General features: G+C 55.7%; 2 protein-coding genes across 2 annotated transcripts; one reads left to right on the forward strand and one right to left on the reverse strand.

Moving 5' to 3' along the window:
- SLC15A3 (solute carrier family 15 member 3) lies at positions 1-14,745 on the forward strand. Its single transcript, XM_023215486.3, has 8 exons — positions 1-1,140; positions 4,801-5,090; positions 7,760-7,907; positions 9,714-9,824; positions 10,552-10,720; positions 12,207-12,365; positions 13,806-13,961; positions 14,456-14,745. Exons 1-8 carry the CDS (start codon positions 583-585, stop codon positions 14,608-14,610), a joined length of 1,746 nt encoding a protein of 581 aa, XP_023071254.1. The 5' UTR covers positions 1-582; the 3' UTR covers positions 14,611-14,745.
- TMEM132A (transmembrane protein 132A) lies at positions 14,670-27,676 on the reverse strand. Its single transcript, XM_023215485.2, has 11 exons — positions 27,209-27,676; positions 24,517-24,731; positions 24,100-24,318; positions 22,812-23,143; positions 21,078-21,227; positions 19,853-20,048; positions 19,611-19,754; positions 17,992-18,194; positions 16,983-17,259; positions 16,387-16,578; positions 14,670-15,967 (listed from the first exon to the last, which is right to left on the reverse strand). The coding sequence occupies exons 1-11, from the start codon at positions 27,306-27,308 to the stop codon at positions 14,924-14,926; spliced, it is 3,072 nt and encodes a 1,023-aa protein (XP_023071253.2). The 5' UTR covers positions 27,309-27,676; the 3' UTR covers positions 14,670-14,923.
- Positions 27,677-27,732: the final 56 nt, after the last annotated feature.

Raw genomic sequence — 27,732 nt, forward strand, 5'->3', positions numbered from 1 at the left:
GCTGAGCCTGGGGGGAGAGCTGCAGGGGAGGGGAGGGGAGGGGAGGCAGTGGGGGTGAGGGGAACAGGGAGGAGGTGGAGAAGACAGCAGGGGCAACAGGGTAACTGGGGCAGAAGGAGCCCCCAACCCACCCCAGGGCAGGCCGGGAGTCATAAGGAGAGGGGAAAACAGGAAGGGGCGACAAACGGGGAGGGGAAAAGGGAGGCGGAGGGGCAGCGAAGTGGAGCAGGGAGGGTCACAGTGTGAACAAGAGGAGGGGGAGGAAGGGTCAAGGTGGAGGCAGGAGAGGGGAGAGTTAGGGAGAAACAGCTGCAGGGGAAGCACGGGGAGGAAGGCTTAGGGGTAGGAGAAGGGAGAGGGGAGTTGAAAATTAGGGAGGAGGTGGTAGGTCCGGGTAGTGAGCGGAGGAGCAGGAAGGGTAGGCCAAGAAAGGGAGAGGGGACAGGAGGGAAGGGCGGGCCAAAGCGGTGAGAAAGGAGGGCCAGCCAGTTGGGTGGGGGAGACGGCCGAGGCCCGCGGGCAGGAGTGCAGGGCTCTGAGGCGGGGAGAGGAGAGCCGAGGGGGGCCCAGCCCAGAGCCAGGATGCCCGCGCCGCGCGCCCGGGAGCAGCCCCGCGTGCCCGGGGAGCGCCGGCCGCTGCTGCCTGGCGGCGTGCGGGGCCCTCGACGGTGGCGGCGGGCGGCGGGCGCGGCGGTGCTGCTAGTGGAGATGCTGGAGCGCGCCGCCTTCTTCGGCATCACTGCCAACCTCGTGCTCTACCTAAACAGCACCAACTTCAACTGGGCGGGCGAGCAGGCGTCGCGCGCCGCGCTGGTATTCCTGGGCGCCTCCTACCTGTTGGCGCCCGTGGGCGGCTGGCTGGCCGACGTGTACCTGGGCCGCTACCGCGCGGTCGCGCTCAGCCTGCTGCTCTATCTGGTCGCCTCGGGCCTGCTGCCCGCCACCGCCTTCCCCGACGGCCGCAGCTCCTTCTGCGGAGAGATGCCCGAGTCGCCGCTGGGACCCGCCTGCCCCTCGTCCGACTGCCGGCGAGCCTCGCCCAGCCCCTACTGCGCGCCCGTCCTCTACGCGGGCCTGCTGCTCCTCGCCCTGGCGGCCAGCTCGGTCCGGAGCAACCTCACCTCCTTCGGTGCCGACCAGGTGAGTGGCAGGAGGCCTGCCCCGGCCGATTCCGGCGGGTGTGGAGGGAAGGAGGGCTGACCCCCAGCGTGACCTGGGACAAACCACGTCCCCTGCCTGCGCCTAGTTTCCTGATTTGAAAGAAGAGGGGTGCTAGCCCTTGCAGAACCGATGGCAACCGCAGTGGGAATAACCGTGGTTATTTTTGTTTGTTGGTTGGTTTTATTTTTTGAGACGGAGTTTCACTCTGTTGCCCAGGCTGCAGTGCAGTGGCGCGATCTCAGCTCACTGCAACCTCAGCCTCCCGGGTTCAAGCGATTCTCCCGCCTTAGCCTCCAAAGTAGCTGGGATTACAGGGGCCTGCCACCATGCCCAGCTAATTTTTTTTTTTTTAAGTAGAGATGGAGTTTCACCATGTTGGTCTCAAACTCCTGACCTCAGATGATCCACCTGCCTCCGCCTCCCAAAGCACTGGGATTACAGGTGTGAGCCACCACGCCGGAAGGGTTGGTCTTTTTTGAGCTACTTGTAGGCCCTATGCTAAGCACTTTCACTGTTTAACTGATTTAATACTCTTCACCACCCAGGAGGTAGGAATTATTATGCCCATTTTACAGAGAAGGACACTGAGAGGTTTCATGGCATTAATCAACTCGTCCAAGGTGACATGGAGGGTCAAGCAGCCGAGTAAGGGCAGCTGGACTCCAGGTCCCACCATGAGCCTCCTCTGTGTGTTGTGGGGATGTGCAGGCAGGGCAGGATGGAACCAGCCTCTTCCTACCAGCAGTGCTGGAGGTCGTCAGGCCGACTTGCTCAGATCCCAGCTCTGCCCTTCACTAGCTGAAGGCACATGGGCAAGAACTCATTTATATCCGGAATGGGCTGCCTGGTCTTCTCCCTTAGCTCAACCTCTGAGCCTTTCTCCATTCCCCCGTGGACAGAGCATGGCACGTAGAAGATATTTAATAATTATTTGCTAAATGAATGAGTAAATGCCCAACAACACGGCTATATTTTGATAGCTGTTCCCAGTGTGACATTAGACAATACTTTAGACTAAAATGTAATATTATTAAAATAACTACATATGGTGTATATGAGCAAAAGCCAGATGCAGGACTGCATACAGATAGGACTGCAGCCATGTGGAAAGACGAGGTGTCAACGAAAGGAAACGAGAGAAACATTGTCACAGTAGTATGATCGGGCCACTGGACTAATTGCACTTTCTTCTTAATTGTCTCAGTTTTTCAAATGTTCTTTGATTTCATATATTATACTCATAAAGGGGACATTTTTCAAAAGGATCATTTCATCCAGTTGGCACCCACAATTCAGCACCTAAGCAGTTTCCAGTGTCCTTGGCAAGGAGTCACTTGTCCAGCTTGTTTAGGATCCTTTGATGATGACTTCGTGCCCCCAGGACAACCCTGGCCATTTCTTTTTCTTTCTATTTTTTTTTTTTTGAGATGAAGTCTCGCTCTGTTGCCCAGGCTGGAGTGCAGTGGTGCGATCTCAGCTCACTGCAACCTCCGCCTCCCGGGGTCAAGCAATTCTCCCTGCCTCAGCCTCCCAAGTAGCTGGGATTATAGATGCCCACCACCACACTGGCTAATTTTTGTATTTTTTTAGTAGAGATGTGGTTTTGCCATGTTGGCCAGGCTGGTCTTGACTCCTGACCTCAGGTGATCCACCTGCCTCAGCCTCTCAAAGTGCTGAGATTACAGGCGTGAGCCACTGCGACCGGCCAACCGTGGCCATTTCTTACTTGTTGTTGACATTCCTTCAGACTTAGAGACCCCCAATATTTGTCAATGGGAATCTCTCATCTTCCTTTAATCCTGTTATTTCATTGATATCCCACTAGCACCCCCAACCCAGTACCCTTAACCTGTGTCCTTGACCCTGTCGACCTCCAGAGAGCCTCACCCATCCAGTACCTCCTGTGGCAGAATTGATCTTCTGGAGACCAGGCCACTGAGCAGAGCCTCCCGTGGCACCAACAGTGATAGAAGCTCCTGTACATTCTCCCCCTGGCTGGGCATGAACTTTGGGTGGAGCAAAGGCAGGCTGCAAGGCTGCCTCAGGAAGTCGGGACCTGATCCCTAGGACAGTGCAGAAACACCGAAATGGTTTGAGGCAGGAATGCACATCACTGGATTTGAGGTCTTCAAAAATGGCTCTGGCTGCACTGTAGACAGCGTATGGGTTAACAAGAGTGGGTACTTCACAACAGGCAGGAAGCTGCTGCAGAATTCAGGGGGGCAGTCAGATGGGGGATGTGGGGGTGGGTGGGACTGGCACCATCTGGCAATAGCTATACCCCAGGAGCTGCGTGTTTCACACACTTGCTGATTTCAGAAAGGGCCATCCATCACTCTAGACAAAGTGTCTGCTCATTCTAAAAGAACTCATTTATATCCTGAATGGGCTGCCTGGTCTTCCCCCTTAGAGTTACAATAGTCATATTCATTTACTTCCAATTAATAAATGGAAGTGGCTGCTTCTAATGGGACCTATTCAATATTCTACTTGAAAGTCTAGAGCGAGAATTATCAGGGAGCTGGCATGCCCCTCCCTCCCCATTGCCAAGAGGACCCCCAGAATCTCCAATGGAATGTGGTTTGAAGTGCATCCGTGTGGACTATAATTTTACTTTTGAAAAAGGAAAAATAAATACTTATATTTTCCTCAGTGCAACTACAGAAAGTAAAGTTTGACAAAATCGCCCCAGCTAGTGGAAATATAAATCTCTAGGTGAAAGGCAGTAATGGATCCTGAGATTTGCAGGGGTATCAAAAGGGTGACTGGTTTAGCAATGTAGAGAAGCATGTATTCTCTCCATTGAAATGGCCCCTAGTCCTCACTGCTTTTTTTAAAAATGCAGATACCCAGGTCCTGTCCCAGACCTGCTGAGTCAGAATCTGGGACCTGGGTCTGAGAGATTTGGGAGCAGCCAGTGCAGCTGACTGGAGCCAACAGACCAGAAGGGGCCTGGGGCCTGGCTGTTGCTGATTGATCCAAATCCTGGGTAAAGATTTTCAGCCCATCTACCCTTGCTGGGAGGCCTGAAAAAAGATGCTTTTTTCACCAGGCCAGAACTCACTCTTGGGGCTGTGCCTGGGACTACCTCTGCCACATATCAGAGGGACAAAAATTGGGTGAAAGGATGGGTCACAATAGGTTTCTCTGCTTGCCTCTCTGAATTGCAGAGGAAATTCTCACTCAGACTTCTGTTCTTCCAGTAATATGCATACAACATTTTTAATAATGTGCAACAAAACTGAGATCTTTATTGGCTTTTTTCTGATTATAGAAGTAATGAATAGTGTAGGTTGCTCAGTCAAAGACAAAGGGATAAATCAACCAGAAATGAACAACTGGCATCCGAGACATCTGTTGTATGTGTTCCTCTGCAACAATAAAAAAGCAATGTGTGTCATGGGTATGCAAAAGCAGCTGGGCCAAATGTCCTGATCTTTACCAAGTGACTCCCAAGAGGATTCATTCATTCAGCAAATATTTACTGAGTGTCTGTTTAGTGATCAGAGACTAGGAAAGTGTCGGAACGCCCACCACCCACTGACCCCAAGAAGTATCTCTGTAGGAGGGAGGGTTAGGGTACAGAGAGTGCCCCGAACCCCTTTGGCCCTCACTCTCTCAACCCTTCCTGAATGGCAGGTGATGGATCTCGGCCGCGACGCCACCCGCCGCTTCTTCAACTGGTTTTACTGGAGCATTAACCTGGGTGCTGTGCTGTCGCTGCTGGTGGTGGCTTTTATTCAGCAGAACATCAGTTTCCTGCTGGGCTACAGCATCCCTGTGGGCTGTGTGGGCCTGGCATTTTTCATCTTCCTCTTTGCCACCCCCGTCTTCGTCACCAAGCCCCCCATGGGCAGCCAAGTGTCCTCTATGCTTAAGCTCGCTCTCCAAAACTGCTGCCCCCAGCTGTGGCAACGGCACTTGGCCAGGTAAGGAGGGGCTCTGGGTGCCAGGAGCCTCCAAGCTTGGAGAAGCGCTAGACTGCTTCTGGGGAGGGATGGTCTGGATTGCAGATGTTCTGGTTCAGCTACAGTGATAGCTTTTTATGATGATCTGCTCTCCAGTGGGCCAGAGCTGCCCACTGTGACTGAGGATGGAGGTCAAGGTAGTGGTGGTGGTGGTATTATTGGTGGCCATCTACATATAGAAAGTGTGAGGATGGGGCTGGGGGGCAGTGGCTATCTCTCTAAGCACTTTGGGAAGCTGAAGTTGGCGGCTCTCTTGAGCCTGGGAATTTGAGGCCAGCCTGGGCAACATGGTGAAAACTCATCTCTACAAAAAAAAAGTACAAAAATGAGTGGGGTGTGGTGGCGTGTGCCTGTGGTCTCAGCTACTTGGGAGGCTGACATAGAAGGATCAATCGAGTCCAGGAGGTTGAGGCTGGAGTGAGCCATGATGGTGCCACTGCACTCCAGCCTGGGTGACAGAACAGAAAAAAAAAAGAAAGAAAGAAAAAAGAAAAAAAAGGAAGTGTGAGGATGATCAGGGTCTCGACAGTGAAGATGGTAGTAAGGATAAGGATGATGGCATTGGTATCTACACTGAAGACACAAACATTGGCAATGGGAATGACAATGGCATTAAAGGAGGGGATGAGGGATGGTGGTTCCAGTGAAGGCTGTTGGGATATAATGTGAATAATTCCACATTACCCTATTACTAACCATCACAGCATCTTAGGAAATCGACCAAACTTGCTCCCTCCCCATTAGCTGACATCCAAGGGAGGAAGTTTCTGAATGACCTTAGGTCCCATGGCTTCCTTTTGCTCCTCGCCTTCCTAAATTAACTGTCTATTTACGCTAAGCAAATCTGTCTCCAGACCTTGCAACCAGTTACAGCTCCTGTCAATAGGATCTAGATGAAATAGGTGAAGAACATGCTTTCCCCAATCTGGCATATTGCTAGAGGTTTGTAAGTTGTCGGGAGCCAAGAAGTGTGGTGGTTTTCATTATCTATCGCTGCCTAACAAACCACACCAGATCTTACTGATTTAAATGACCTTGTTATCTCCTCTCCCAGTTCTGAGTGACTGGGCTCAGTAGGGCAGTTCTGTTTCTCATGATGGCACTGGGGTTGCAGTCATTTGGAACTTGGAAAGGGCTGGAACATCTGCGTCTGCTCACTTACATGGCTGGCAGTCAATGTGGGCTGTTGGCTGGGAACTCAGCTGGGACTATGTGGACCAGAGCACCTAGATTTCCCCTTCATGTGGTCTTACCTTGTGGCTTGAACTTCTCACAGCATCTTATGAGGGTTGCAAGAGGAGGGAGCATTCCAAGAATGCAGAAGAGGGAAGAAAGCAGAAGTTATGGGTCTTCTTAATGCCCTTAAGAGGCGTTGAAGTCCCAGACCACCACTTCTGCTTCATTCTAACAGGTGAAAGCCATCACAGGGCCAGCAGGGAAACAATGGCAGGAAAAGTAAACTCTGCCTGTTGGTGGCAAAATGGCAGCACACACTGGGAAGGGTGGAGTTGACAGTGACTGTCTTTGGAGATGACCACACTGGTATTGTCCCTTTTGGAATCTCAAAGAACGATGCAAGGCTCTTGGACAAAAAGAGGTCAGAAAGCTCTCAGGACAAAGGGCAAAGGGTAAAGGTTGCAGCAGTGATTGATCAATCCCGTCACCTACTGATGTTTCCTCTACCCCCACCTCTCCACTCTGTATGCCTTGTCGTGGAAGGAGAGGGTTGTCATGTTGACTGTTGAGGAGGATGGACTTGGGACAGCAAGTGGGGGGAATTTTGGTGTATCAAATCTGTAACAGCGTCTCTCTCTCTCTCAGTCAGGCTTGGACTGGGACTCCCCTGGTTCCTGTGGCATATTGGTGCTACAAGCCAAAAAATCCCTTCAGACTGTTTTCCACAGTCTCTGGTCTTACTTCCCTCAGGACCCGGAGGGGCCACAGCTCTAGAGCGGAATGAGTCTTGGCTAGGCACCTTTGCAACAAAAGAGAGGATAGAATAATATTGGCAGTGGTGGTGCCAACACTGAAAAAGAGTGATGGTGATGGGAATGGAAACTCTGTGGAGAGGATGATTCTGCTGACAGCAGCCACCTTACTAAAGGTGATGATAGTAAGGATGCTGGCTTTGGCAATGGTGGTGATGATGGCGAAGGTGGGGTGGAGGAGATGAGGGTACTGATTTCAGAGACATGCTGATACTGAGAGGGGGATTAAATTAGGGGGTGATGGTGGGAGTGAAAACAGTGGCCGAGGTGGTGGGGAAGTTTATGGCTGCTGTGTTTGTTTGTTTGCTTGTTTGTTTTTTGAGAGGGAGTCTGGCTCTGTTGCCCAGGCTGGAGCGCGGTGGCACAATCTTGGCTCACTGCAATGTCCATCTCCCAGGTTCAAGAAATTCTCCTGTCTCAGCCTCCCAAGTAGCTGGGACTACAGGTGCACACCAAAACAGCCTGGCTACTTTTTGTATTTTTAGTAGAGACAGGGTTTCACCATGTTGGCCAGACTGGTCTTGAACTCCTGACCTCAGGTCATCCACCCGCCTTAGCCTCCCAAAGTGCTGGGAGTACAGGCATAAGCCACCAAGCCAAGCCTTGACTACTGTTTTATCTGCTGCCCCTGGGGTCCCACAGAGACCATCAAGGTGCCCGCCTGCTGCCTGACCAGAGGTCTCCCCAGCCTGGGGCTTCCCCACAAGAGGACATCGCCAACTTCCAGGTGCTGGTGAAGATCTTGCCCGTCATGGTGACCCTGGTGCCCTACTGGATGGTCTACTTCCAGGTGAGCACCCCTCCCCTTTTTCTCTGGGGGCCTGGCTCCCCACTCACCACCTGAATGGCTTCCGTTCTCATCATAGAGGCCCAGGGCGTGTGGAAAGCGGGAAAGTCTGGGAACAAAGTGAGGTGCTGCCCCGTACCAGCTAGCATGGGGCCTGGCACAAAGCCATCTCAGCAATCCAACTCCCTCGGGTGGTGTGGCAAGAGGAACGCTGGAGACGGCTTCCTCCTGAGATACCACCTGCGGGAATTGAATTACTGGGATGGCTTTGTGCCAGGCTAGGTCCTTGAATAAGCCACCTCATCTCTCTGGGCGTGTTTCCTCACATGTACAACGGGTGGCTTAAACGAGAGGCTTTTCCAGCTCTGCCGCATTCAGATTGTCCGACTTGGTAGCTGAGGCCTAGGGAGGGTGTGTCAGTTGCCCAAGACCCCACGGCAGGCAGGACAGGGGCAAGCTCACAAAAGTGGGTACTTTGCAACAGTGGTTCCCCAACCTGGCTGTGCTTCACAATCACAGGCAGAGCTTTTAAAAATATTGCTGGGTTTTAAAAACAGATGCCAAGTCCAACCCTAGGCTATTGAATCAGAATTGCTGGGGAAGTCTCTAGTTTAAAAAACTTTTCAGGCCGGGTGCAGTGGCTCAAGCCTGTAATCCCAGCACTTTGGGAGGCCGAGACGGGCGGATCACGAGGTCAGGAGATCGAGACCATCCTGGCTAACACAGTGAAACCCCGTCTCTACTAAAAAATACAAAAAAACTAGCTGGGCGTGGTGGCGGGTGCCTGTAGTCCCAGCTACTCGGGAGGCTGAGGCAGGAGAATGGCGTAAACCCAGGAGGCGGAGCTTGCAGTGAGCCGAGATCCGGCCACTGTACTCCAGTCTCGGCGACAGAGCGAGACTCCGTCTCAAAAAAAAAAAAAAGAAACTTTTCAGATGATACTGATAGTCAGAGTTGAGAACTATTGCCTCCCACTCACCGTATTACTCCCAGTGGGGAGGTCAGTGATTGTGTGTGTGTGTGATTGTTAGCAGGTTAGCAGCTTAATGCTAGCCCCCAGGCCATAAGATCATTGCCTTTCATATCCCATTCACAGGAACATTTGTTGGAGCTCCCAGCCTGCTACTTAGCGGCACACAGAGTATGTCTATGATGAGACAGTGGCATGTGGTGGGAGGGTGTCCACGGCTGATTCTCAGTCATACCAATCAGATACTGACTTCTTTCCATACCAGTTGGTAAATGGCTGCTGCCCTGAGCAGCCCACATGCCCTCCCCTGCCCTGGCGCTTCCGGTGGGAGTCTCCTGGATCCTACTCCATTATGGAGCAACTAAAGGGGCAATGCCTGGTATGGGACGTGGCCCCTGGGCCCTGCTCCTGCCGCTGTGTCCAGAGCCATTCCGGCAAGTCCATGTCTATGCAGTGCTTGTGTCAACCTGTGGGACTCAGCTTGATTTCAGTGTGAGATGAGAACTCCCTGTGGGGGCAGCCATTACCTTTCCCATTTCGACAAACATTTATCCATGCTTACCCTGTGCTGGGCCCTGGGGACACAAATACGAGTCAGACCAGCTGTGCCTGGGCTCTGGGATAAGGCCCGCCTACAGGCCTGAGAGCAGAGCACAGGAAGCTCCCTGCTCAGCCCAGCTATGTAGGAGAAAGGAGGGTGGGAAGGTGACTATCTCCCTGAGACTGGGAGAAGGGACAGCTGCCCAGCTGCCCTGTGCTCTGGCTGAGGAATGCCACCTGGGAGCTGGGAGGGGGCACGGCCAGTTCTGTTCCAGGCTCATCCCTGTCTCTCTTGGCAGATGCAGTCCACCTATGTCCTGCAGGGTCTTCACCTCCACATCCCAAACATTTTCCCAGCCAACCCGTCCAACATCTCCATGGCCCTGAGAGCCCAGGGCAGCAGCTATACGGTGAGAGATAAAGCATGTGTTCAGCACCCAGTTCAGGCCAGGTAGCAGCTTCCTCTGAGAAGAGGAGGAAATGCAACTGCCTTCACACTCCCCTTTCCTGGCTGCAAGGCAACCTCGGGATACAGGAAAAGCACCTGGAGGGTGGGAGAACTTGTGTCACAGTGCAGGGATCCTGCCAAGATGCTCACCTGCTTGAAGGAATTCAGGCCGGCTGCACACCGCCACGCTGCCGCTCTGAAGCAGGCCTCGCTGCCGAGTCTGCAGCCTCAGATGAAGCACACTCAGGTCCCTTTTCAACTCTTCCTTGTCCCCTGTTTCTCTGGGACCCTTAGATACCTAGATCTCTGCCTTTCCCAGAGCTTTCTAAACCAGTTCCTTGGCATTTCAGAGACTCAAGAAATGAATGATCTACAGGGCTGGCAGATAAATGAGAAATTTGCAATTGTACTCCATTTCCTTGCCTATGGCAGACATCACTAGTCAATCATGACTTTTTTTATGCTGAGCCCATAAATGTTCCATAATCAGCCACTACCAACTGATAAAAGTTAGAATACAAGAGGAACCTATCTGCCATCTCTATATAATCCCACTCCCTGGCTACACAGCTGAGGAACGTGAGTTCCAGAGAGGGGAAGGAGCTGGACCCCTGGGTCACTCAGGGCCAGTCTGCAGCCAGGCTCCTTCCACTCTGCTAGCCTGCCTCTCTTGACTTCCTCCTGCCCAGATCCCGGAAGCCTGGCTCCTCCTGGCCAACGTCGTGGTGGTGCTGATTCTGGTCCCTCTGAAGGACCGCTTGATCGACCCTTTACTGCTGCGGTGCAAGCTGCTTCCGTCTGCTCTGCAGAAGATGGCTCTGGGGATGTTCTTTGGTTTTACCTCCGTCATTGTGGCAGGTGTGCAGAGGGGTGTGGGGCAGGGGGCTGAACTTTGGGCTTGGGGAAGTCTGGTTCCACCATGGGCTGATGCTGAAGTGGTAGCCTGGGCCAAGTTCAGCCTCTCCCAGTGGGCGTCAGTGTTGGCTTCCCAGAGGTGCAGCAAGCTGAAAGAGACCCTCCCATCTAGTCCAGCTGCCCCTCATTTTGGCAGAAGAGGAAACTCAGGCCAAGAGAGGAACAAGTATTTTCCCCAGTGAATTATAAGTTCCTTGAAGGCAGGGACTGTTATTCTTTTTTATTCACTGCTATGACATGCACGTGGGCCCTCCATAAATGTGTTGAATGAATTTTCCACTTAGTGGCAAAAGAAGACTTAAAAAAAATTTCTCTTCCTTCTTCGTTTTAAAAGGATCTGGAGCCATTTGTTACAACGTGGGGGTTGAGGGTGGGGGTGTGAGGGGGCAGCTAAAGAAGTCTTTCACACTGTTGCACAAACCTGAACCCTTTTTACTTAGTAACTTTATAACCCTGAAGTTCCTTAGAGTCTCTGAGGGGGAACAGGTGAGTCTCTAAACTCACCTGTTTTAGAGACCAAGTCTCTAAATTGGGGACAGGCATCATTCAGGCCCTGAGCAGGGCTCTGCCCTCGTGGAACTCAGTCTGATGGGGGTTGTTGTGAGGATTAAAGGAGATGAAGTCTGTAAAGCACTCAGTCGTGTGCCTGGATCACAAGTGTGAGCTGGAGAAATGAAACCTCCATAAATGGTATTGTGTTGAAAGTGTGAAAACCCAACTAGATTTTATTCCGGCTATATCCTTAAAGCAGTTTGTCCTATTTTATCCTCACAATAATCCTGGGAATGTTATTCCTGCTTCTTGCATAAGGGAACTGAGTCTAGAGAGGTTAAGTGATGTGCCCAAGGTCACACAGCTAGCCAGGCTGGGAACCCAGGTCCCCCAACTCCATGTCCAATGTTCATTCCACTAGAGCACAGCTATCTCCCAAGCAACGCAGGAGAAGGAGATAACATAATTAAATTTGAAAGCCAGGTTAGAAACACTACAGCAGTACTTGACGTGGCAGTAGAGAAGTCATGCGATATCGTGGAAAGTAGGCCAGCTTTGAAACCAGACATACCAGAGCTCAAATCCAGCCCTGACTACTTATCAGCTGTGTGACTGTGGGCTGGTTGCTTAACCTGTTTCACTTTTTTCACCAGCAAGGATGCATAGTAAATGCCTAGCACATAACAGGTTCTCCATTAATGAGAGTTGTTAATGAGTGCAAAACTCAGCTCGGAGCTTCTAGCAGCCAACTCCAAAAGAGGAGAGCTGGTCACATCTTGGCCTCCTCCTCCACCCCGAGTCCAGGATTCTCTTCCTTGCCTGCTGCTTAATCTTTGGCTACTTCATGAGCACCCCACCCCTGCCATGTACAAGCTCTGCTGTGGGCTAAGCTGCCTGGGGTAGGCCTGACTATAATCCCCCTCTGCTCCTCCACCAGGAGTCCTGGAGATGGAGCGCTTACACTACATCCACCACAACCAAACCGTGTCCCAGCAGATTGGGGAGGTCCTGTACAACGCGGCACCACTGTCCATCTGGTGGCAGATCCCTCAGTACCTGCTCATTGGGATCAGCGAGATTTTTGCCAGCATCCCAGGTACCCTGGATCCCCTCCCCTGCTCCTACACCAGTGATGGGCTCTGCCCGGTGGCACCTCAAAGTCAGGGGCCCCAGGGCTGCAGCCTCCAGGGCCCATCTGCATGGAGAAAGGCAGTGTTTTCTGACCAGCGCTCTTTCACTCAACTGGGATCTATTATTGGCACCTGGTTCAAGTCAGCCACTGTGATAGGCACTGGGGATTTGGAGGCAAGCAAGGCACTTCCCACGCCAGCTCTCCACGTATTCCCCTGGTGCCAGGTTCTCCACCCTCTGTGTCTTTGAAGTTGCTGTTCCCTCTACCTGAGATTGAAGGTGAACTCCGATTTCCCCTTCAATTCTGAGCCTAAATACCAAGGTCCTTGGGAGGAAGGGGCCCTTCCTTCCCGCCCCGTGTTCATCTCTCTATCATAGCACACAGTACTCCGGGTCATAATAATGGATTTCTATGTCCTTCGCTCCCCACCCTCCCAACCCCCTTCCCTGGGCTGGGAGCTAGAGCTGCAAGGCTGGGGCAGGCCCTTCAGGCAGCAAAAAAGCAAGGGCTTCCTCAGCTGCAGGCCCAGGGCTAGGCTGGGTCAGATGTAAAGAAAAAACTGACCCTGGGAGCTCACTCAGATGGGGAGAGTCAGGCAAACAGTGAGCCAGTGGAGTGCTGTGGAAGTCAGGGCAGAGTGTGGTGGGAGCCCTTAAGCATGGAGGGGGGGCAGGCAGGTGAGTGGGTAGGAGGAGGGTCTTACAGGCAGAGGGAACAGCATAAGCAAAGACTCAAGCCTTTGGGAAGTGTGGGGGATAGGACTGGAGAGGCAAGGGAAGTGCAGTGGAGGTGTCGAATTTGTGGGCTGAGCCTGCACCTTGGGATTTCCCCTGAAGGCAACAGTGCCCCTCCCCTCCAGGGGGTTTAGGCCAGGAAAGGACCCCATCCGAGATGCTTTCGACAGATGCTCCTGGCTGTGTGAGGAGGACAGGAGTCAGGGGAGTTTAAGAGGCATTTGCAGAAAGTGACCAGGACTGGGGTTGGACCCAGAGAAGAGGAAACAGAGAGAAGGACATACATTTAGAATAGATTTCAGAGGTTGTATCAAAACGATTCGACGATGACATTGAAGGTGGGCAGAGATGGTGGGGAGAGAGAGGAAGTAAAGATGGTGCTGTCACTGAAATGAGCGACCTAGCAGGAAGGGGAGGAGGGGAGACAGAGCTACTGGGGCAGCGCATGGAGCACCCCGGTGCAGGGGTTCAGCCAGGAGGCAGCTAAGCAGGGCAGAGGGAAAGGTGGCATTGATGCATAGGTGCTGTCACTGCCATTGAGGGGACAGGCATCCAAGGGAAGCCTGGAGGGTGGCTTGGTGGGGGCAGGGTCGGGGGCAGCAGGCAGGGCCTGAGCCTGTTCTCTGCACCTGCACCAGCCCCTAAGATCCTCTCTGCTCCCTCTCCGCAGGCCTGGAGTTTGCCTACTCAGAGGCCCCACGCTCCATGCAAGGTGCCATCATGGGCATCTTCTTCTGCCTGTCGGGGGTGGGCTCACTGTTGGGCTCCAGCCTCGTGGCACTGCTGTCCTTGCCTGGGGGCTGGCTGCACTGCCCTGAGGACTTCGGTGAGTATGGGGCCTCCCCAGGAGTGGGACATGGGTGGAGGGAGGCTTGGAGAGGAGGTGGCAACTGCTAAGTGCTTTGACTCTGGGCAGAAGCAACAAGAGGGCTAGACTTGGAGAATGGGGTTCTAGTCTGGGCTTGGCCAGTCACCCGCATCATGGCCTCCCTCCTTGGGCCTTTGTTTCCCCAACTGTTGAACTTAGTGGACCTCCAAGGCTCCTTACTGCTTCTGGAACTCTGCCATTTCTGGCTGAAAGGTTACCTTTCTCGTGGTGTTTGTATTTCATACCCCCTCCTGAATAGCTGAAGAGGAATTGTAGATACCCCTGGAGACCTTCAGGAAGCCAGACATTAGCGGGTATCTGTCCAGTGTCTTCAGATCCCGCCACTGCCCACATGGCCTCAGCTGCCAGCCCCAGGGCTGGGACACTGCAGGCACAGGGCGCAAGTCAGAGGATCCCTGTCCTGATCCAAATCTAACCCCTCCTTTCCCCAGGGAACATCAACAATTGCCGGATGGACCTCTACTTCTTCCTGCTGGCTGGCATTCAGGCTGTCACGGCTCTCCTATTTGTCTGGATCGCTGGACGCTATGAGAGGGTGTCCCAGGGCCCAGCCTCCCACAGCTGTTTCAGCAGGGACAGGGGCTGAACACACCCCATTCCAGCCCCCTTGCTTCACTCCACCAGACAGACGGCAGCAGTCCCAGCTCTGGTTTCCTTCTCGGTTTATTCTGTTAGAATGAAATGCTTCCCATAAATAACGGGCATGAGCCCTTCCTCATGACCATGGTCCATGACAAGGGGCAGGGCAGAGGGGGCCTGGGTGGGAGTCCTTGTGGGGGACCAGGCAGGGGACTTGGATCAACAAGCACCAGACGAGCGGCGGGGGGGCAGGCGAGAGGCTCGGTGGGACCTCTACCGTTGTTGCCCCAGCTGGTGGCTGACCAGGTGGCTGTGGAGGGTCAGGAGCTGCCCCGGATCCTCTCCATGTAGTTGCGAAGCTCCTCAGGGTCCTTCAGCCCCATGTCCTCACACACCCAGCGGATGTCCTCCTCGCCTGCCACAAGGATGGACTGCACAGCAGGGGCCCCTACAGGCTCCTCAGGTGGCTGGGCTGGAGGGGCTGGCGCAAATGTCACGAACTCTACTCGCTTCCGCCGCCCCCCAGCCTCCTTTCGGGCCAGGGTGCTTAAGGAGCTGGTGGTGCCCCCAGGAGGGCCAGGGGCCAGGGTAGGGGCCTCCCCTCCTCCCCCACTCTCACAGGGGCAGCCCCCCTCCCCCTTGGGCAGGCCAGGGGACTGCCGGTCCAGCTGGCGGCTCAGTTCCTCCTGGTCAGTGCCCAGCCAGACCCAGTTGTGGGGCTGGGGGGAGGTGGGGTCAGTGGCACTGTCGGGAGGCTCTTTGCGCTGATAGCGCAGGACGAAGACCACACCATTGACCAAGAAGACGAAGATGGCCACGCAGAAGATTCCCAGCAGGGCGTACATGCCCAGCTCTAGGTCGGTGACACGCTGAGGGGCAGGGACCATCTCCTCCTCCTCTTCCTCCTCCTCCTCCCTGGCTTTGGTGTCCTCCTTCCTGGCCTCCTCCTCTGCCCGCTCAAACTTGCCCCTCACACCAATATTGTCCCCGACACTGCCTGCCGCCTGCCGTTCACCACCCATGGTGGCTTCTGTGGCTGGTGGGCTCCAAGCAGGGCTGGATGGGAGGGCAGGGGCTGGAGTGGAGGCAGGGGGCAGCCCCAGCCAGGCGGTGCCAGAGGCCAGAGGCACTCGGTGGCGGCCCCGGCGGCAGGGCTCGGGCGGGTGCAGAGCCACATGCAGCGGCAGCCCCTCGGCGCCTGCCCCACTCACCACCACCCCGAGCTGGGCGCCCTGCTCCTCAGCTGGCAGGATGGCACCAGGCTCCTCGGCTGAGACGGACAGTCCCAGGTCACGGCGGTCATAGAGCTCAGCCGGGGCCACAGTGTGATCAGAGAAGGACAGCCACAGGGAGAGGGCCACCTCCTGTGGGGCACACAGACACAGGCAGAGACACGCGAGGGCACGCACGCATGCACAGAGAAACCACTCCCACAGAGACAGGCCACATGGAAGAGAGACCAGAGAGAAAACAGAGACACAGGCAGATAGACAAAACACAGGGAGAGAGGGGACGCGTGTCAATCACCTGTCTGCCACTCAGTCCTAGGGTCTGAGTTATTGGGAGGGTCCTCAGTTAGAGCCATCTAACCAACCTCCCACTGCCATACTCCAGCCACTGCTTGATCACCTCCAGCTGCAGAGAGCTCACTACCTCAGAGTCAGTTCTCACTCTGAAAACCCTAAAGGGTCAAGGTGCCAGGTTCCCCTTCCTCCCATCCCCCTCTACCATGAGCCCCCATCTGGACATGTTGACCTCATCCCCCTGACCCCCCAACTGTCACCTGCTTTGGGGCGGGAAGGGCTGACTGTGCCCAGCATGTGGCTGTGACCTCCCCGGGGTGGGCAGTGCCCCGGCTCAAGGTCAGCGAGATGCCCGTCACTGCCTGCACCCTCAGTTCCAGCACTGAGACCTTGTCGTCCGTCACAGCCAGGGCCTGCTCCCCCAGGATGGAGTCAGACAGCGGGGAACGCACCTGAGGGTGGGAAGGAGCTGGAGGTGGGGGAGCCTTCCATACAGACAGCCCCCACCCAGAGGGAAAAAGGAGCTCCCAGCAGCCTCACTGGCTACTCTCCCTCTACTCTTTGCACCCCAGTGCATACGTGGACCCCAATCCCACACCTAGGGGACAGTTCCCTTTTCCCTCAAGACCTGATCCCCACATTACCCACACCTCAGCCCTTCACAGCTAGAGGGCTTCCCCGCTTATGCGGCCACCCCATTCTGAACCCATCCCCAATCCCACTGCTCTCAGACCTAGACCTCAACTCCCCCACACACTCTGGGCTCCTGGCACACTCTTCACTCCCACCCGCAAGCATTTTGGGGGCCCCTCCACCCTTCTCAGGGGGTCTGCCCTCCTGGTCCCCGGCTGCTTACCTCAATGGAGGTGACACCGGGCTCCCGGCCCACCAGGACGCGGCCGCCCTCCAGCGAGGCTACACGCGGGTCCAGCACGCGGGCATGTGGCGCCACAAGGTGGGACACGTCCAGCAGCCAGTTGGGGCCGAGCAGGTGCGTGAGGCGGCGGCCGCCGTCCAGCGGGTGGGCAGCAAAGGGGGCGAGGAAGCGCACACCGGCGCGCTGGTACTGCAGGTGGCAGCCACGGGCGCGCCGCTCGATCTCATCTGCCGCCTCTGTGGCGGGTTCCGCAGGCCTGCAAGGCGGGGAGGCCGGAACTGGCTGTCAGCGCTGCCCGGCCCCAGCCTGCCCAGAGCCCAGCTGCTGAAGATCCCCAGCTCCTCCCCGGCGGCTCCTAATCGCCAGCGGCTCCTGTTTCTCAAAGGAAGACATCCGCCCCTCTTGGGGTCAGGCCCTTCGACCCCCAGCCCACTCAGGACCGGCGCTGTGCCTGGATCACCGCTCTTGCTCCCAAGTGGACCCCAGGGGAGATGCTCTCTTACGGGGACCCTGGGGGCGCTCACTCTCTGAAGGGCCTGGAAGCTAGATTCCAGAGGCGTGGCCCACCTCGCCCTGGGTTTTGGGGAGCCCCCTCCAAGGGTGTTCGTTTCCTGAGCTCTGTGTCATCTTAGGCTCTGAGGGTACAGCAGTGACCAGCATAGACAGACCCCGGCTTCACGGGGCTGACATTCTCCAGGGAGGAGTGTGGAAAGGATGGACAGGCAACATTAACCAGTACTGATGTAGATTAGGAAGTGGAGGGTGCTAGGGGAAAAATGAGGCAGGGAAGGAGAGGGATGCCGACGTCAGCAATTTCACAGAAAGCTGTCATTGGTTGGGCGGTCCAGGGTGGAGGTGGGCAGAAAGAACTGCAAGCAACTGCAGCAGTTCTTCAGACCCCGACTTGGGCCCATGGCTGTGTCCCCTGCGCCTCTCCGTCCCAGTGTGACTCGCCAAGGCCTGGCAGCTTCCTCAGGCCTCCACTCACCCTTCGGCAGGGCTAGGTACCCTCCAGCCGCGGACCTGCTCCAGGGTGGTGTCGGTGAGCTCGATGCGCAGTGGTAGCAGTGGGGCCCACACTGTCAGCCGCAGTGAGGCACGGAGCCGGCGCCACCAGAAGTCCACCCGCACCCCCCGAGCGCCCCGGCTCTCCTTGCCAGCCACGAACACGGCATCACAGGCCTCAGACACCTGTGGAAGGGCAAAGGGCAGGCGGGCGCGCTAAGCCACTAAAGATAGGTGTGAGGTTGGGCCCGGTGGGTGGCTCATGCCTGTAGTCCCAGCACTCTGAGAGGCCGAGGTGGGTGGATTGCTTGAGTCCAGGAGTTTGACGCCAGCCTGGGCAACATGGCAAAACCCCCTCTCTACAAAAAATACAATACATCAGCCAGGGGTGGTGGCACGTGCCTATAGTCCTAGTTACTGGGGAGGCTGAGGTGGGAGGATCCCTTGAGCCTGGGAAGCTGAGACTACAATGAGCCGGACTGTATCATTGCACTCTAGTCTGGGGACAGAGTGAGACTCTGTCTCAAATAAATAAATAAATAGATTAAAAAAGAAAAAAAAAAAGAGCAGCCCTGACCTCAGGCCATAGGATGGGTTCCCACTGAGTTTGGCTCTGTCTCTCACGGGAATGCATGTTGCACCAGGATTGTTGGTTAAGCCCTGTTCTTTGTTTAAGATTTTACTGCAGGGGCCATTCCTTGTGTTTCCCTGGGGCTCAGTCAGGGGAACTGGCCATTGCATACCAGTCTTCCTCCTGGCAGAGCAGGGGTGTGAACCCAAAACTTTGGCTCCTTATTCGTGCTGGCCTTTGACATTGCTCCTGGAGCCACCTGGCAGCCAGCTACAGCCAGGCAGGCAGAGGTGGGGCAAAGCAGATCTCCCCACCAAGGCCCTCCAGCAGGAACCACACACATTTGAGCAAAGGGCGCCACAAGTTGGGAAAGGCACCTTCTCCCTTCAGGTGGCTGCGATTTGCATACCTGCAGGCTCCATGCTTCCCCTCTTAGAACTTCAAGGTAAGAAAGTTGCTCTACCCACCCCCCTTTTTTTTTTGCTTCACAATCACCAGTAATAACAATAATAATTTTTACCATTGTATAATTATTACATCATATTATAACAGCAATAGGCGCCATTGTTTCGGCCCCTGCTGTCTGCCGAATACTGTCTTAAGGTGCTTTTAATTCTTACAACAACCCAAAGATATGTTCCCATTTTAAAGTTTAGGGAACGAGGCTCAGAGAGGTTAGGAGATCAGCCCATGATCACACAGCTGGTTGACAACAAGGATGTGTTTCAAACTAAAACTTTCTGATCACAAAGGATGTGCTCTCAACTCTCAGGCCAGCTCACCTGCCCATGCAATAATGGGCATGAAAGTGTCTAAGGTTGGGGACTGTTCGGGTTACTTGGCTCCCGCTTGATTTGGGAGAGAGGTGGCTGGAACAAAAGAAGTTGAAGCTGTGGTTCCTTCCATGAGGTTTCTGGTCTCAAGAAGAAGCTGTTCTCTTGGGGACCCACATGAGGAAGGAGGAAAGGGGTGCGTGTGTAACTGCGCCCACACAAATGCAGACTCACATGAGCTGGGTACCTGCCACTCACCTGCAGGACCTGCGTGTTGGCCGACTCGCAGCCGACATGCTCTGTCACCTCCACCAAGGCCCCCCCGCCGTCCACAGTGACAAGGCGCACGGGGACATGCTGGGGCACTCCAGTCAGTGGTGCTGTATTCACCAGCTCCTCAGCCTGGGGGTGGAGAAGGGGCTCAGCCCCAGGTCCCTCAGCTCATGGGCTCCTGGGACTTGGCCTCCAGCCTTCCCCGGCAGAGATGGCGGTCTCCTTACCTTGGCCAGTGGGATAAGGGCTCTGATGTCTCGCTCTGACACCAGGATTTCCCACACCATTTTGTCCTTCTCTGCTTCAGGGGCCTGGCCGGGGTACTCCAGCTGCCACGTGACGGGGCGAGTGACCGCTACGCCCCCACCAGTGCTATTCTCCACCACGAAGTCCACCCACAGGAACTCAAACAGTTCAAGGGGACTGCCGACCAAAAGAGAGAGAGAAGCCAAGTGCTTGCTAGCTGCCAGGTATGACCTCAGCTGTTCCTACATTCATGATTATCCCAATTTTACACAGGAGAAAACTGAGGCACAGAGGTTATACAGCTCACATAAGACCACACAGCAAAAAGTAGCAGGGCTGGGATCTAAACCCAAGCATCCTCGCTCCAGCCCAAACTCTGACCCACTCTTGGCCTCTCTAAGATCCTTGAAGCCACTTAACTACCTTCCACCCAGCAAGGTGGCTTGCTCCCCTGCCTGCCTGGGCCCGCTTCCCCCAGACTTCTGCTTTCCACAGCCACTGAGGTGGCATGCGGGAGATTCACTTCCAGGTCCCAGGACCAGACACTTGACCCTCTGAATGATAAGCTTCCTCTGATCAAACAAACATCTATGTGCTGGGAACCGTCCTGGGTGCTTGATAGGCAGTACTTTATTTTCAAAAATGCTAAGGGATGCATTATTATTCCCATTTCACAAGTGAAGAAACTGAGGCTTGGTTAGGGGAATGTTCACTGGCTTGCCCCAGGTTTTGCCCACCCCAAAAGCATCAGAACCAGAATTCAAACTGGGGCTACCGAGTCCATGGCCCTGACCCAGGCTCAGGGCATGAATAAGAAGCCCCAGAAAGCCCAACTGCAGAACTGCAGTTCAGAACTGCAGCTGGGCTTTCTGGGGAAATGTGAATGGCCCAGAGAAAGAACCATTTGGTGGCAGCAGAGGGATGGAGTAGTGGCTATGAGGGCTATACCTGGGGGACAGGATTGGTTGGCATCACTTAGAATAACACTCACAGACACTTGTTATGCCTGGCACATGGCTGGGGCTGGGAAGATAGTGGCCGAATGAATGAATTATGCCTGCTTTGTGCTGCCTCCTTGAAAAAGTCTGTCCTTGTGTCTGCTGACCTGGGAATCTAGAGGCAGCACGGCAGCTCCCAAGTCTGCCCACCTGCACTCTATAACCAGCCCTCCCTCCCATGCCCCCTGGGTGGAGGGAAACTGCCCACCTGGAATCTGGCTCTGTGAGCCCAGCACGGTGGCAGGTGATGAGGGTGGTGTGGTGCTTGGAACCCTTGAAGCGGTCCAGCTTGGCAGTCCACAGTGTGGGCTGGGCTGGGCGGGCGGCTGTCACATGCAGCCCCTTCTTCACCTTGATCCTGGGGAAGAGGGTATAGGCTCAGTTTGGCAAGGTGGATGCTGAAGTGTGGGCTGGATTGAAGGGGAAAGGCAAGGGGCCAAAGCCCTCTGACCTCCCCGGCTCCAGTCTAAATCTCCTCTTCACCATCTTCCAACCCAGAAGGACCCCGCCTCAGTGCAGCTCACACCTTCCAGCTCTCCCCCACCCAAAGACCACTTACGCCTCCCCGCTTCCCATAAGGTCAAACCTTAGCCTGGCATTCGGGGGCCTTCCAGGGTCTGGTTCAGCCTTACCTTTGGCTGTGACATCTCTCCATGCACTCTCTGCTTCAGCTACACACAAGTTCTTCCCCCCACACACAGCACCCATTCGTGGCTCCAAGTCTGCCCAGTTTGTGCCTTCAGTCTGCTCTGCCCTTTCTTACTTTACCTGCTGATGCTTCAAGCCACCAACAACTCACAGACCATCTCCTTTAGAACGCTTTTCCAGTGGTGGGATGAATTTCCCCCTTACTGCACCCAGTGACCCAAGCTCCCACAGCACTTTGAACCTCCCTCAGTGCTTACACACCCACACGCCTCCTAATCCAATTCATGCCCATCCAGCTCCCTTCCCTACCACTGGGGGCCCCTTTCTGCCAGGGAGGGACTGGCCCTTGCTCGTGCTTGGATCTGCAGAGTGAAGACACAGGGCTTGGCAGGCCGCAAGTGTCTAGGAAAGATCTGCTTAATAAGAGTGAGAATAGGAGGGCGTAGGAGACGGGGAGACACAGAGACAGGACATGCACAAACCCAGGCAGGGCTTGAAACGAGGTCTAGGTTTCAAAGCATGTCTGTAGACCACTCTTCAATCCTCAGGAAAGGTCTCATTACAAAGTGAACCAGTCCCAGTGCCTCACCGTAACCAAGCCCAGGACTATCCTGCCTAGAACTCAGGCTTCTCAGAATCCTAAAGCCTAAGAGATGTCTCACCCATGAATTCCTGCAGTAGACTCCAAAAGCGAGTCATACTCTGCAAGCCCTTGCCCGGTGAACTGGGTAGGTGGGTGGGGGCTGCTTTGGGGGAACTTATTACAGAAAAGGACACAAAGAATGAGGGCCTTCTTATGGGGAAGAGCAGGCTCTGTCCAAAGCCTAGGGACCTACGGCGAGCGTGGCAAGGAGGGAGAGCATGTAGGTGAACGTGATTGGGGCAAATATCCCTCTCTGGAGCACTGGAGCAAGAGCCCACGCTTAGGTACTGCATTTTCCAGTCTCTAAGCCCTTTGCGGGTTTCCCTCCCTAGAGCCTTGAAGCTGCCCTGAAGCTGGACCATGTTAGCCCCATTGGATAAAGGAATCTCAGGGAGGTGCCAGGGAGAGGGGCAGCTTCCTACTTCTGACTCTAATTCCAGGGTTGTGCCCATGGTGGGCTCCTACCAGCACAATCATGGCTTTTTACCTGGAAGGAGTTTGGTGGAGCAAACTCCTTCCAGGTAAAAAACATGACCTCATGTTTTGCAGAGGTCAAGGATTCCAGCAAGGACCCCAAGAGGAGCAGGTACCTGTCCCTAGTCTTCCCGCAGAGGTTCCCACCCTCACCCATCCCCACGGCCTGGTGCTCACCGCAGGGTCAGGAGGCTGGCTGTGAAGTTGTGCCGAAGCAGGAGGGTAGCACTAAAGAGCTGGCCAGGCCGCACTGGCACGTCAGGCACCCGCAGAGTCACAGCCTCGTCCAGAGGTACCTCCTGGTACTGCGGGGGGTCTGCTGGGCGCAGCTCCACACCCCCCACTGGGAGGGCCTGCTCCCCCGGGTCGTTCTCCTCACCGGAGCCACAGCCCCCGGGGCCCTCGGCCGCAGGCTCAAGCGTGTAGGCCAGCTCGGCCCGTGTGGTGGAGGCCTGGGAGAACCAGTGCGAGGGAAGCTGCAGCTCCACCACGCAGGCGCCCAGGGATGGCTGTGAAGACACGACAGCAGTAATTGGCATGCGGGTGGGCGCAGGGCGAGGAACAGGATTCTCAGCACCCATGGCAGGCAACGCAGAGCTGGGGGGGCTCACGGAAGGGAGGCCCAGCATGGGCCGGAGACATAGCCTGGGTGACCCAGCAAGCCGGCGACATGGCTGGGCCTTCAAACCAGGTCTAGGTTTCAGAGCATGTCCGCAGACCACTCTTCAGACCTTGGGAAAGACCTTTGCGGGAACTTAGTACAGAAAAGGACACAAAGAATGAGGGCCTTCCTATGGGGAAGAGCGGGCTCCATCCAAAGGTTAGGGACCTACGGCGAGGGTGGCAAGGAGGGAGAGCATGTAGGTGAACGTGATTGGGGCAAATATCCCTCTCTGGAGCACTGGAGCAAGAGCCCATTACCTTGGGAAAGGTCTCATTACAAAGGAAGCCAATCCCAGTGCCTCACCCTAACCAAGCCCAGGACTGTCCTGCCTAGAATCTAGTCTTCTTCTCGGAATCCTAAAGCCCAAGAGACGCCTCTCCCATGGAGTCCTGTGCTAGACTCCAAAATAGCGGAAATAGCAATTATAAAAGTAATACTACTAATAACGCAAACATACTGGCTGAGTGATTACTCTGCCATAAGCTATCCTTACATTCATCTCACTTATTCCTTCCTCTAACTCCAGATGAGGTAGGAATTGTTATCACCCCATTCTTCAGATGAGGAAACTGAATCTCAGAGAGATTAAGTTACTTGCTCAAAGTCACACCAAGGACTGAACTCCCTCTGGGGCCCTAAATAACCTTTTCACAGCACTGAAAGCAGTGGGGGCAGACATGGAGTCGGGTGGTCCACGACCCCCACGCTTCCCAGGAATGGGGGCTTCCTCTCTGCAGTGGGCCCACCGCCTGGCTGATGCAGCTGCAGCAGGACCAGCCTAGGTGGGGCCTGTCTACTCACCTGGAAGCGGCAGGCTTGGTGAGCAGTGCCTGCAGGGTGTGTGGCATGGAGCCGGGCACAGGGCAGGCTGCCAGACCCTGGTGGCCAATCCTGCCCTTTGAGGTGGAAGAGAACCCGGGCGTGGGGCTCCGCTGGAGTCACAGCCGCTTCCACTGACACGGCCCGCACGTCCCACGGGACTGGCCGTTGATGGTGCTCAGTGACTCGAGGAGGGACCACCTGGAGGGAGAATGAGAGGGCTTAACAAAAGAGGAGGTTGCGGGGGAAGATCTAGGAAGATGGGATCCCAGCTTGGCAGAAGAGAACCTTTGTGGGCTTCAGTTTCCCCCTCTGGAATATGAGGAGCACAGCAGGGGCTGGGGAAGGCTCAGGCCCTGAGTCCTGTTAGCCTGAGAGTCCCTGGTGCCCCCTCCTTACCTGCTGAGTGGCAAAAGGCGGGTAGGAGGCCCGGAGAAGTGGCTGGGCCCTGGGCCAGGGCTGCAGGAGCAGAAAAGTCTCAGATCGGGAGCTCAGAGAGGAGTTGGCAGGTGGGTAGTGGCCCACCTGCTGCACACGGAAGTACTCAGGGGCGTCTAGGAGCTCCAGGGCTGCCGGCAGGTAGACAGGGTCCAGGGGAGCCTGGCCACAGTCCACTGAAGAGGGATAAGAGGGAGGGATGGCAACAGCTTCAGAGCTGGCAGGGGCTGACCTGAGCGCCATGCTGGGCACAGTAGTTGTGGGCAGGGGAGGGAGAAAAGGGCGGTAAATGTCCCTTCCCCTCTCATCACCATTTCACAGATGACGTCACTGAGGCTTAAAGAGCCTCACGCAGGTAGTATGTAGCAAAGCCAGGATTCGAATCTGAGTCCAGGACTGGACACTTCCCAGCCATTCCTTCTACTTTCCACAGACCTTGGCTTTCTTCTCTCCAACAGCCTTCTCAATGTCTGCTTTTCTCCAGCTCCTGCCCTCTATCTACTCGCCTCTGATACCAAGGCACTTCCGGGGTACAACTGTCCCCAGACTGGGCCAGTGTGGTAAAAGATGGTAATGAAGTGAGCTTTCTCTGCCCTGAATCCTTGGCCAGGCTTTGCTGGGCATCCACCCCTCCTCCCCCATCATTGCCATGGCAACCTGAAGCATCTTTCCAAGCTTGCTCCCTTCTTCCCTGAACCGACTGGTATCGAGTGCAAGTGTGGGTTGGGCAGGTGCGGAACGTGCTGAAGAGATCTGTGAAGGCACTTGCTTGCCCTGGGGGTGGGGTGGAGACCATGAGCCTGGGGCGACTGTCAAAATAGTCAATCATCAGAAGGACAAAGAACCACTAAGGCCATACTGGTTTGCCCTAACTATGAGCACTACTAATAATAATTAGCATTTTGTGAATGCTATATGCAGGTGAGAATTTAAATACTATACGTGTATGAACTATTTGAGTCTTTGTAATAATTCTGTGAACCAGGTTCTATTATGATGAATCCCATTTTGTGGATGTAGAAAATGAGGCGGAGAGGTTAAGGAACTTGCCTGTGGTTCCACAGCTGGAGAGTGAAGGAGCTAGCAGTTCATCGCAGGCATTAGCCACTAGACCATCCGGCCTCTCCACCTGCCACCTCTCTCTCCACTCTTCACTGCCACGGTGCACCCTGCAGGCTTCATGCCCTGGAGCGCACCTCCTCTCCTCTGCTCTGCCTGGTGGCACCTCCCTCCTCATTCAGGGCCATGAGTGAATACGGCCTCCTTCTGAAGGAAGCCCTCCTTGGTTACTCGCCTTCCCACCAGTCTCCTGTCTTTTGCAACCCTGGGTGCCTCCTCTGAATTAGTAATCTTCCTATCAACCAGGGACCTTGTCGTGCTCATCCTGGAATTCCCCCAAACTAGGAAGCTCTCCCTAGAGAGGATTTCCTGGGAGCCTGGAGACCTGAACTTAAATTGATGAACCTTGGGTCAGGCATTAACATTTTGAAGCCTGTTTCCTCACTTGTAAAACGGGCAGATGCATTAGGTGACACTGTGGACAGGACAGGGCTGTGTAAACTGTGGAGTGCTGTCTGGAGAGGGGAGGCATTATTGCTGCTGCGTAATGGATTTGACAAGGTTTTCCTCCTCTCTCTAGTAGGACTCCCACCGGGTCCCTCGGGCTGGGGAGCAGGTGGCTGAAAGCAACCCCACAGCTAGCTCCCTCAGCCCCACCGCTGGACTGTGGGTGGGGGTGGGGGAATTGGTTTCAACCTTCTTCCTGGCCCTCCCCACCAAGGAGCATATGACTGAGAGGCTCTCCCTGCCCCCTGCCCCAAGCGTAACAGGTGACTACTGCTCCCTAGGGGCAGCCACTGGCTTCAGGTTTGCCTCCTACTCCATTGCCTCCATAATTACAAGATGCTCTTAGCCTGACTCCCACGGACTCCCATCACCCAGCGCTGGGCTCTGCTCGGTGGGGAGGAGGGCAGAGAACGTTTCACTGTCCCCCTGTCTTCTGTGGCATCCTTTGCCTTGCAGCCACAGCCCAGCTAGCTCAGGTCAAGGGAGTCCGACCCCCACCCCGAAGAACAGGGAAGTTGCTGCCCTTTCCTCCAGTGACAGGAATCTTCCCAAGGGCTCTGGAAGGCAAGGATGCGGCCATCCCTGGAGACGCCAAAGTCAGGGAGCCCCTGGAGGAAGGTGGAGGGAGGGCTTGCGTATGTTGCAGGTCCCAGGCAAAGGGGCTGCTTTCCACTCCCGGGGCGGGGGGGGGGGGGGGGGGGTGGTGTTGGCGGAAGGAGGCTAGGAGGGTGCAGCGCTACACACCACAGATGAGGGAGTGGGGATGACGTTAGTGCGCCCGGGACCGGGGCCGCTGGGTTTGATGCCCGGGCTGAGGGGCCCCTCGCAGAAGGTGCGGGACGGGGAAGCCCCTGCGCCGGGCTGCCCCGGTCGCCGCGGGTCAGGAAGGAGTTGCCGGGTCGTGCAAGGTGAAGGAAACTTTAGGGGCGAGCGGCTGGGGAAAGGTTCCCGAGGGCAAGACCTCTCCGACCTTCAGGGCGCTGCGGGGCGACCCCGCTCAGGGTTCAGTCCGAGAACCCGAAGGTTCGTGGCTCCCGAGCATCACTCGCTCCCACTCGCCCCGGCCCGGCCCTCCCCTCCCGCTGACCTCTCACGACGTCCACGGCGAGGGCCACCAGGAGGCAGAGCAAGGGGCCGTAGGGCCCCCGGGGGGCCGCTGCCGCGCGCCCGGCCATCAGCGCGCACATCCTTCCCACAGAAGGCGGGGACCAGGCGGGCGGCTCAGGTGGACCTGGTCCCACCCGGCATCTCCCGCACCCGCTCCGCGCCGGCCACACCTGGCCCTCAGGGTCCCCGCCGCCGCCGCCGCCGCCGCCGCCGCCGCCCGCCCCGCGGCTGCAGTTCCCAGACAATGGAGCGGGAGCAGTGGGGTGGGAGGGAGCGAATCGCAGCACATGGGCTGCCCCCTCCGCCCCGCCGGGTCCTAGTGCCCTACGGATTCCCAACCCCCGCGCGCTCCGGCGACCGAGGTCGGGAAGAGGGCCACGTCCCAGGGAGCAACAGAGGACGGCCGCCTCTGTGTTTCTCCCTCTCGGAAGCTTCTGACCAGGGAAGAAAAAGCCACTTCCTCTGCCTCACCCACCCCCACAAGCAGCTCACCTGTGAAGGCAT

Source organism: Piliocolobus tephrosceles, chromosome 13 (assembly GCF_002776525.5).
Source record: "Piliocolobus tephrosceles isolate RC106 chromosome 13, ASM277652v3, whole genome shotgun sequence".
In the NCBI taxonomy this organism is placed as follows: Eukaryota; Metazoa; Chordata; class Mammalia; order Primates; family Cercopithecidae; genus Piliocolobus; species Piliocolobus tephrosceles.

Excerpts from the sequence above, each read along its gene's own strand:
- SLC15A3 (XM_023215486.3), top strand. The coding sequence starts at position 583 with ATGCCCGCGCCGCGCGCCCGGGAGCAGCCCCGCGTGCCCGGGGAGCGC. Across the intron at positions 9,825-10,551 it reads CCCAGGGCAGCAGCTATACG|ATCCCGGAAGCCTGGCTCCT; the intron begins GTGAGAGATAAA and ends CCTCCTGCCCAG. Across the intron at positions 10,721-12,206 it reads TACCTCCGTCATTGTGGCAG|GAGTCCTGGAGATGGAGCGC; the intron begins GTGTGCAGAGGG and ends CTCCTCCACCAG.
- TMEM132A (XM_023215485.2), bottom strand. The coding sequence starts at position 27,308 with ATGTGCGCGCTGATGGCCGGGCGCGCGGCAGCGGCCCCCCGGGGGCCC. Across the intron at positions 18,195-19,610 it reads CCAACACGCAGGTCCTGCAG|GTGTCTGAGGCCTGTGATGC; the intron begins GTGAGTGGCAGG and ends GCCCTTCCACAG. Across the intron at positions 17,260-17,991 it reads GTACCTAGCCCTGCCGAAGG|GCCTGCGGAACCCGCCACAG; the intron begins GTGAGTGGAGGC and ends CCCGCCTTGCAG.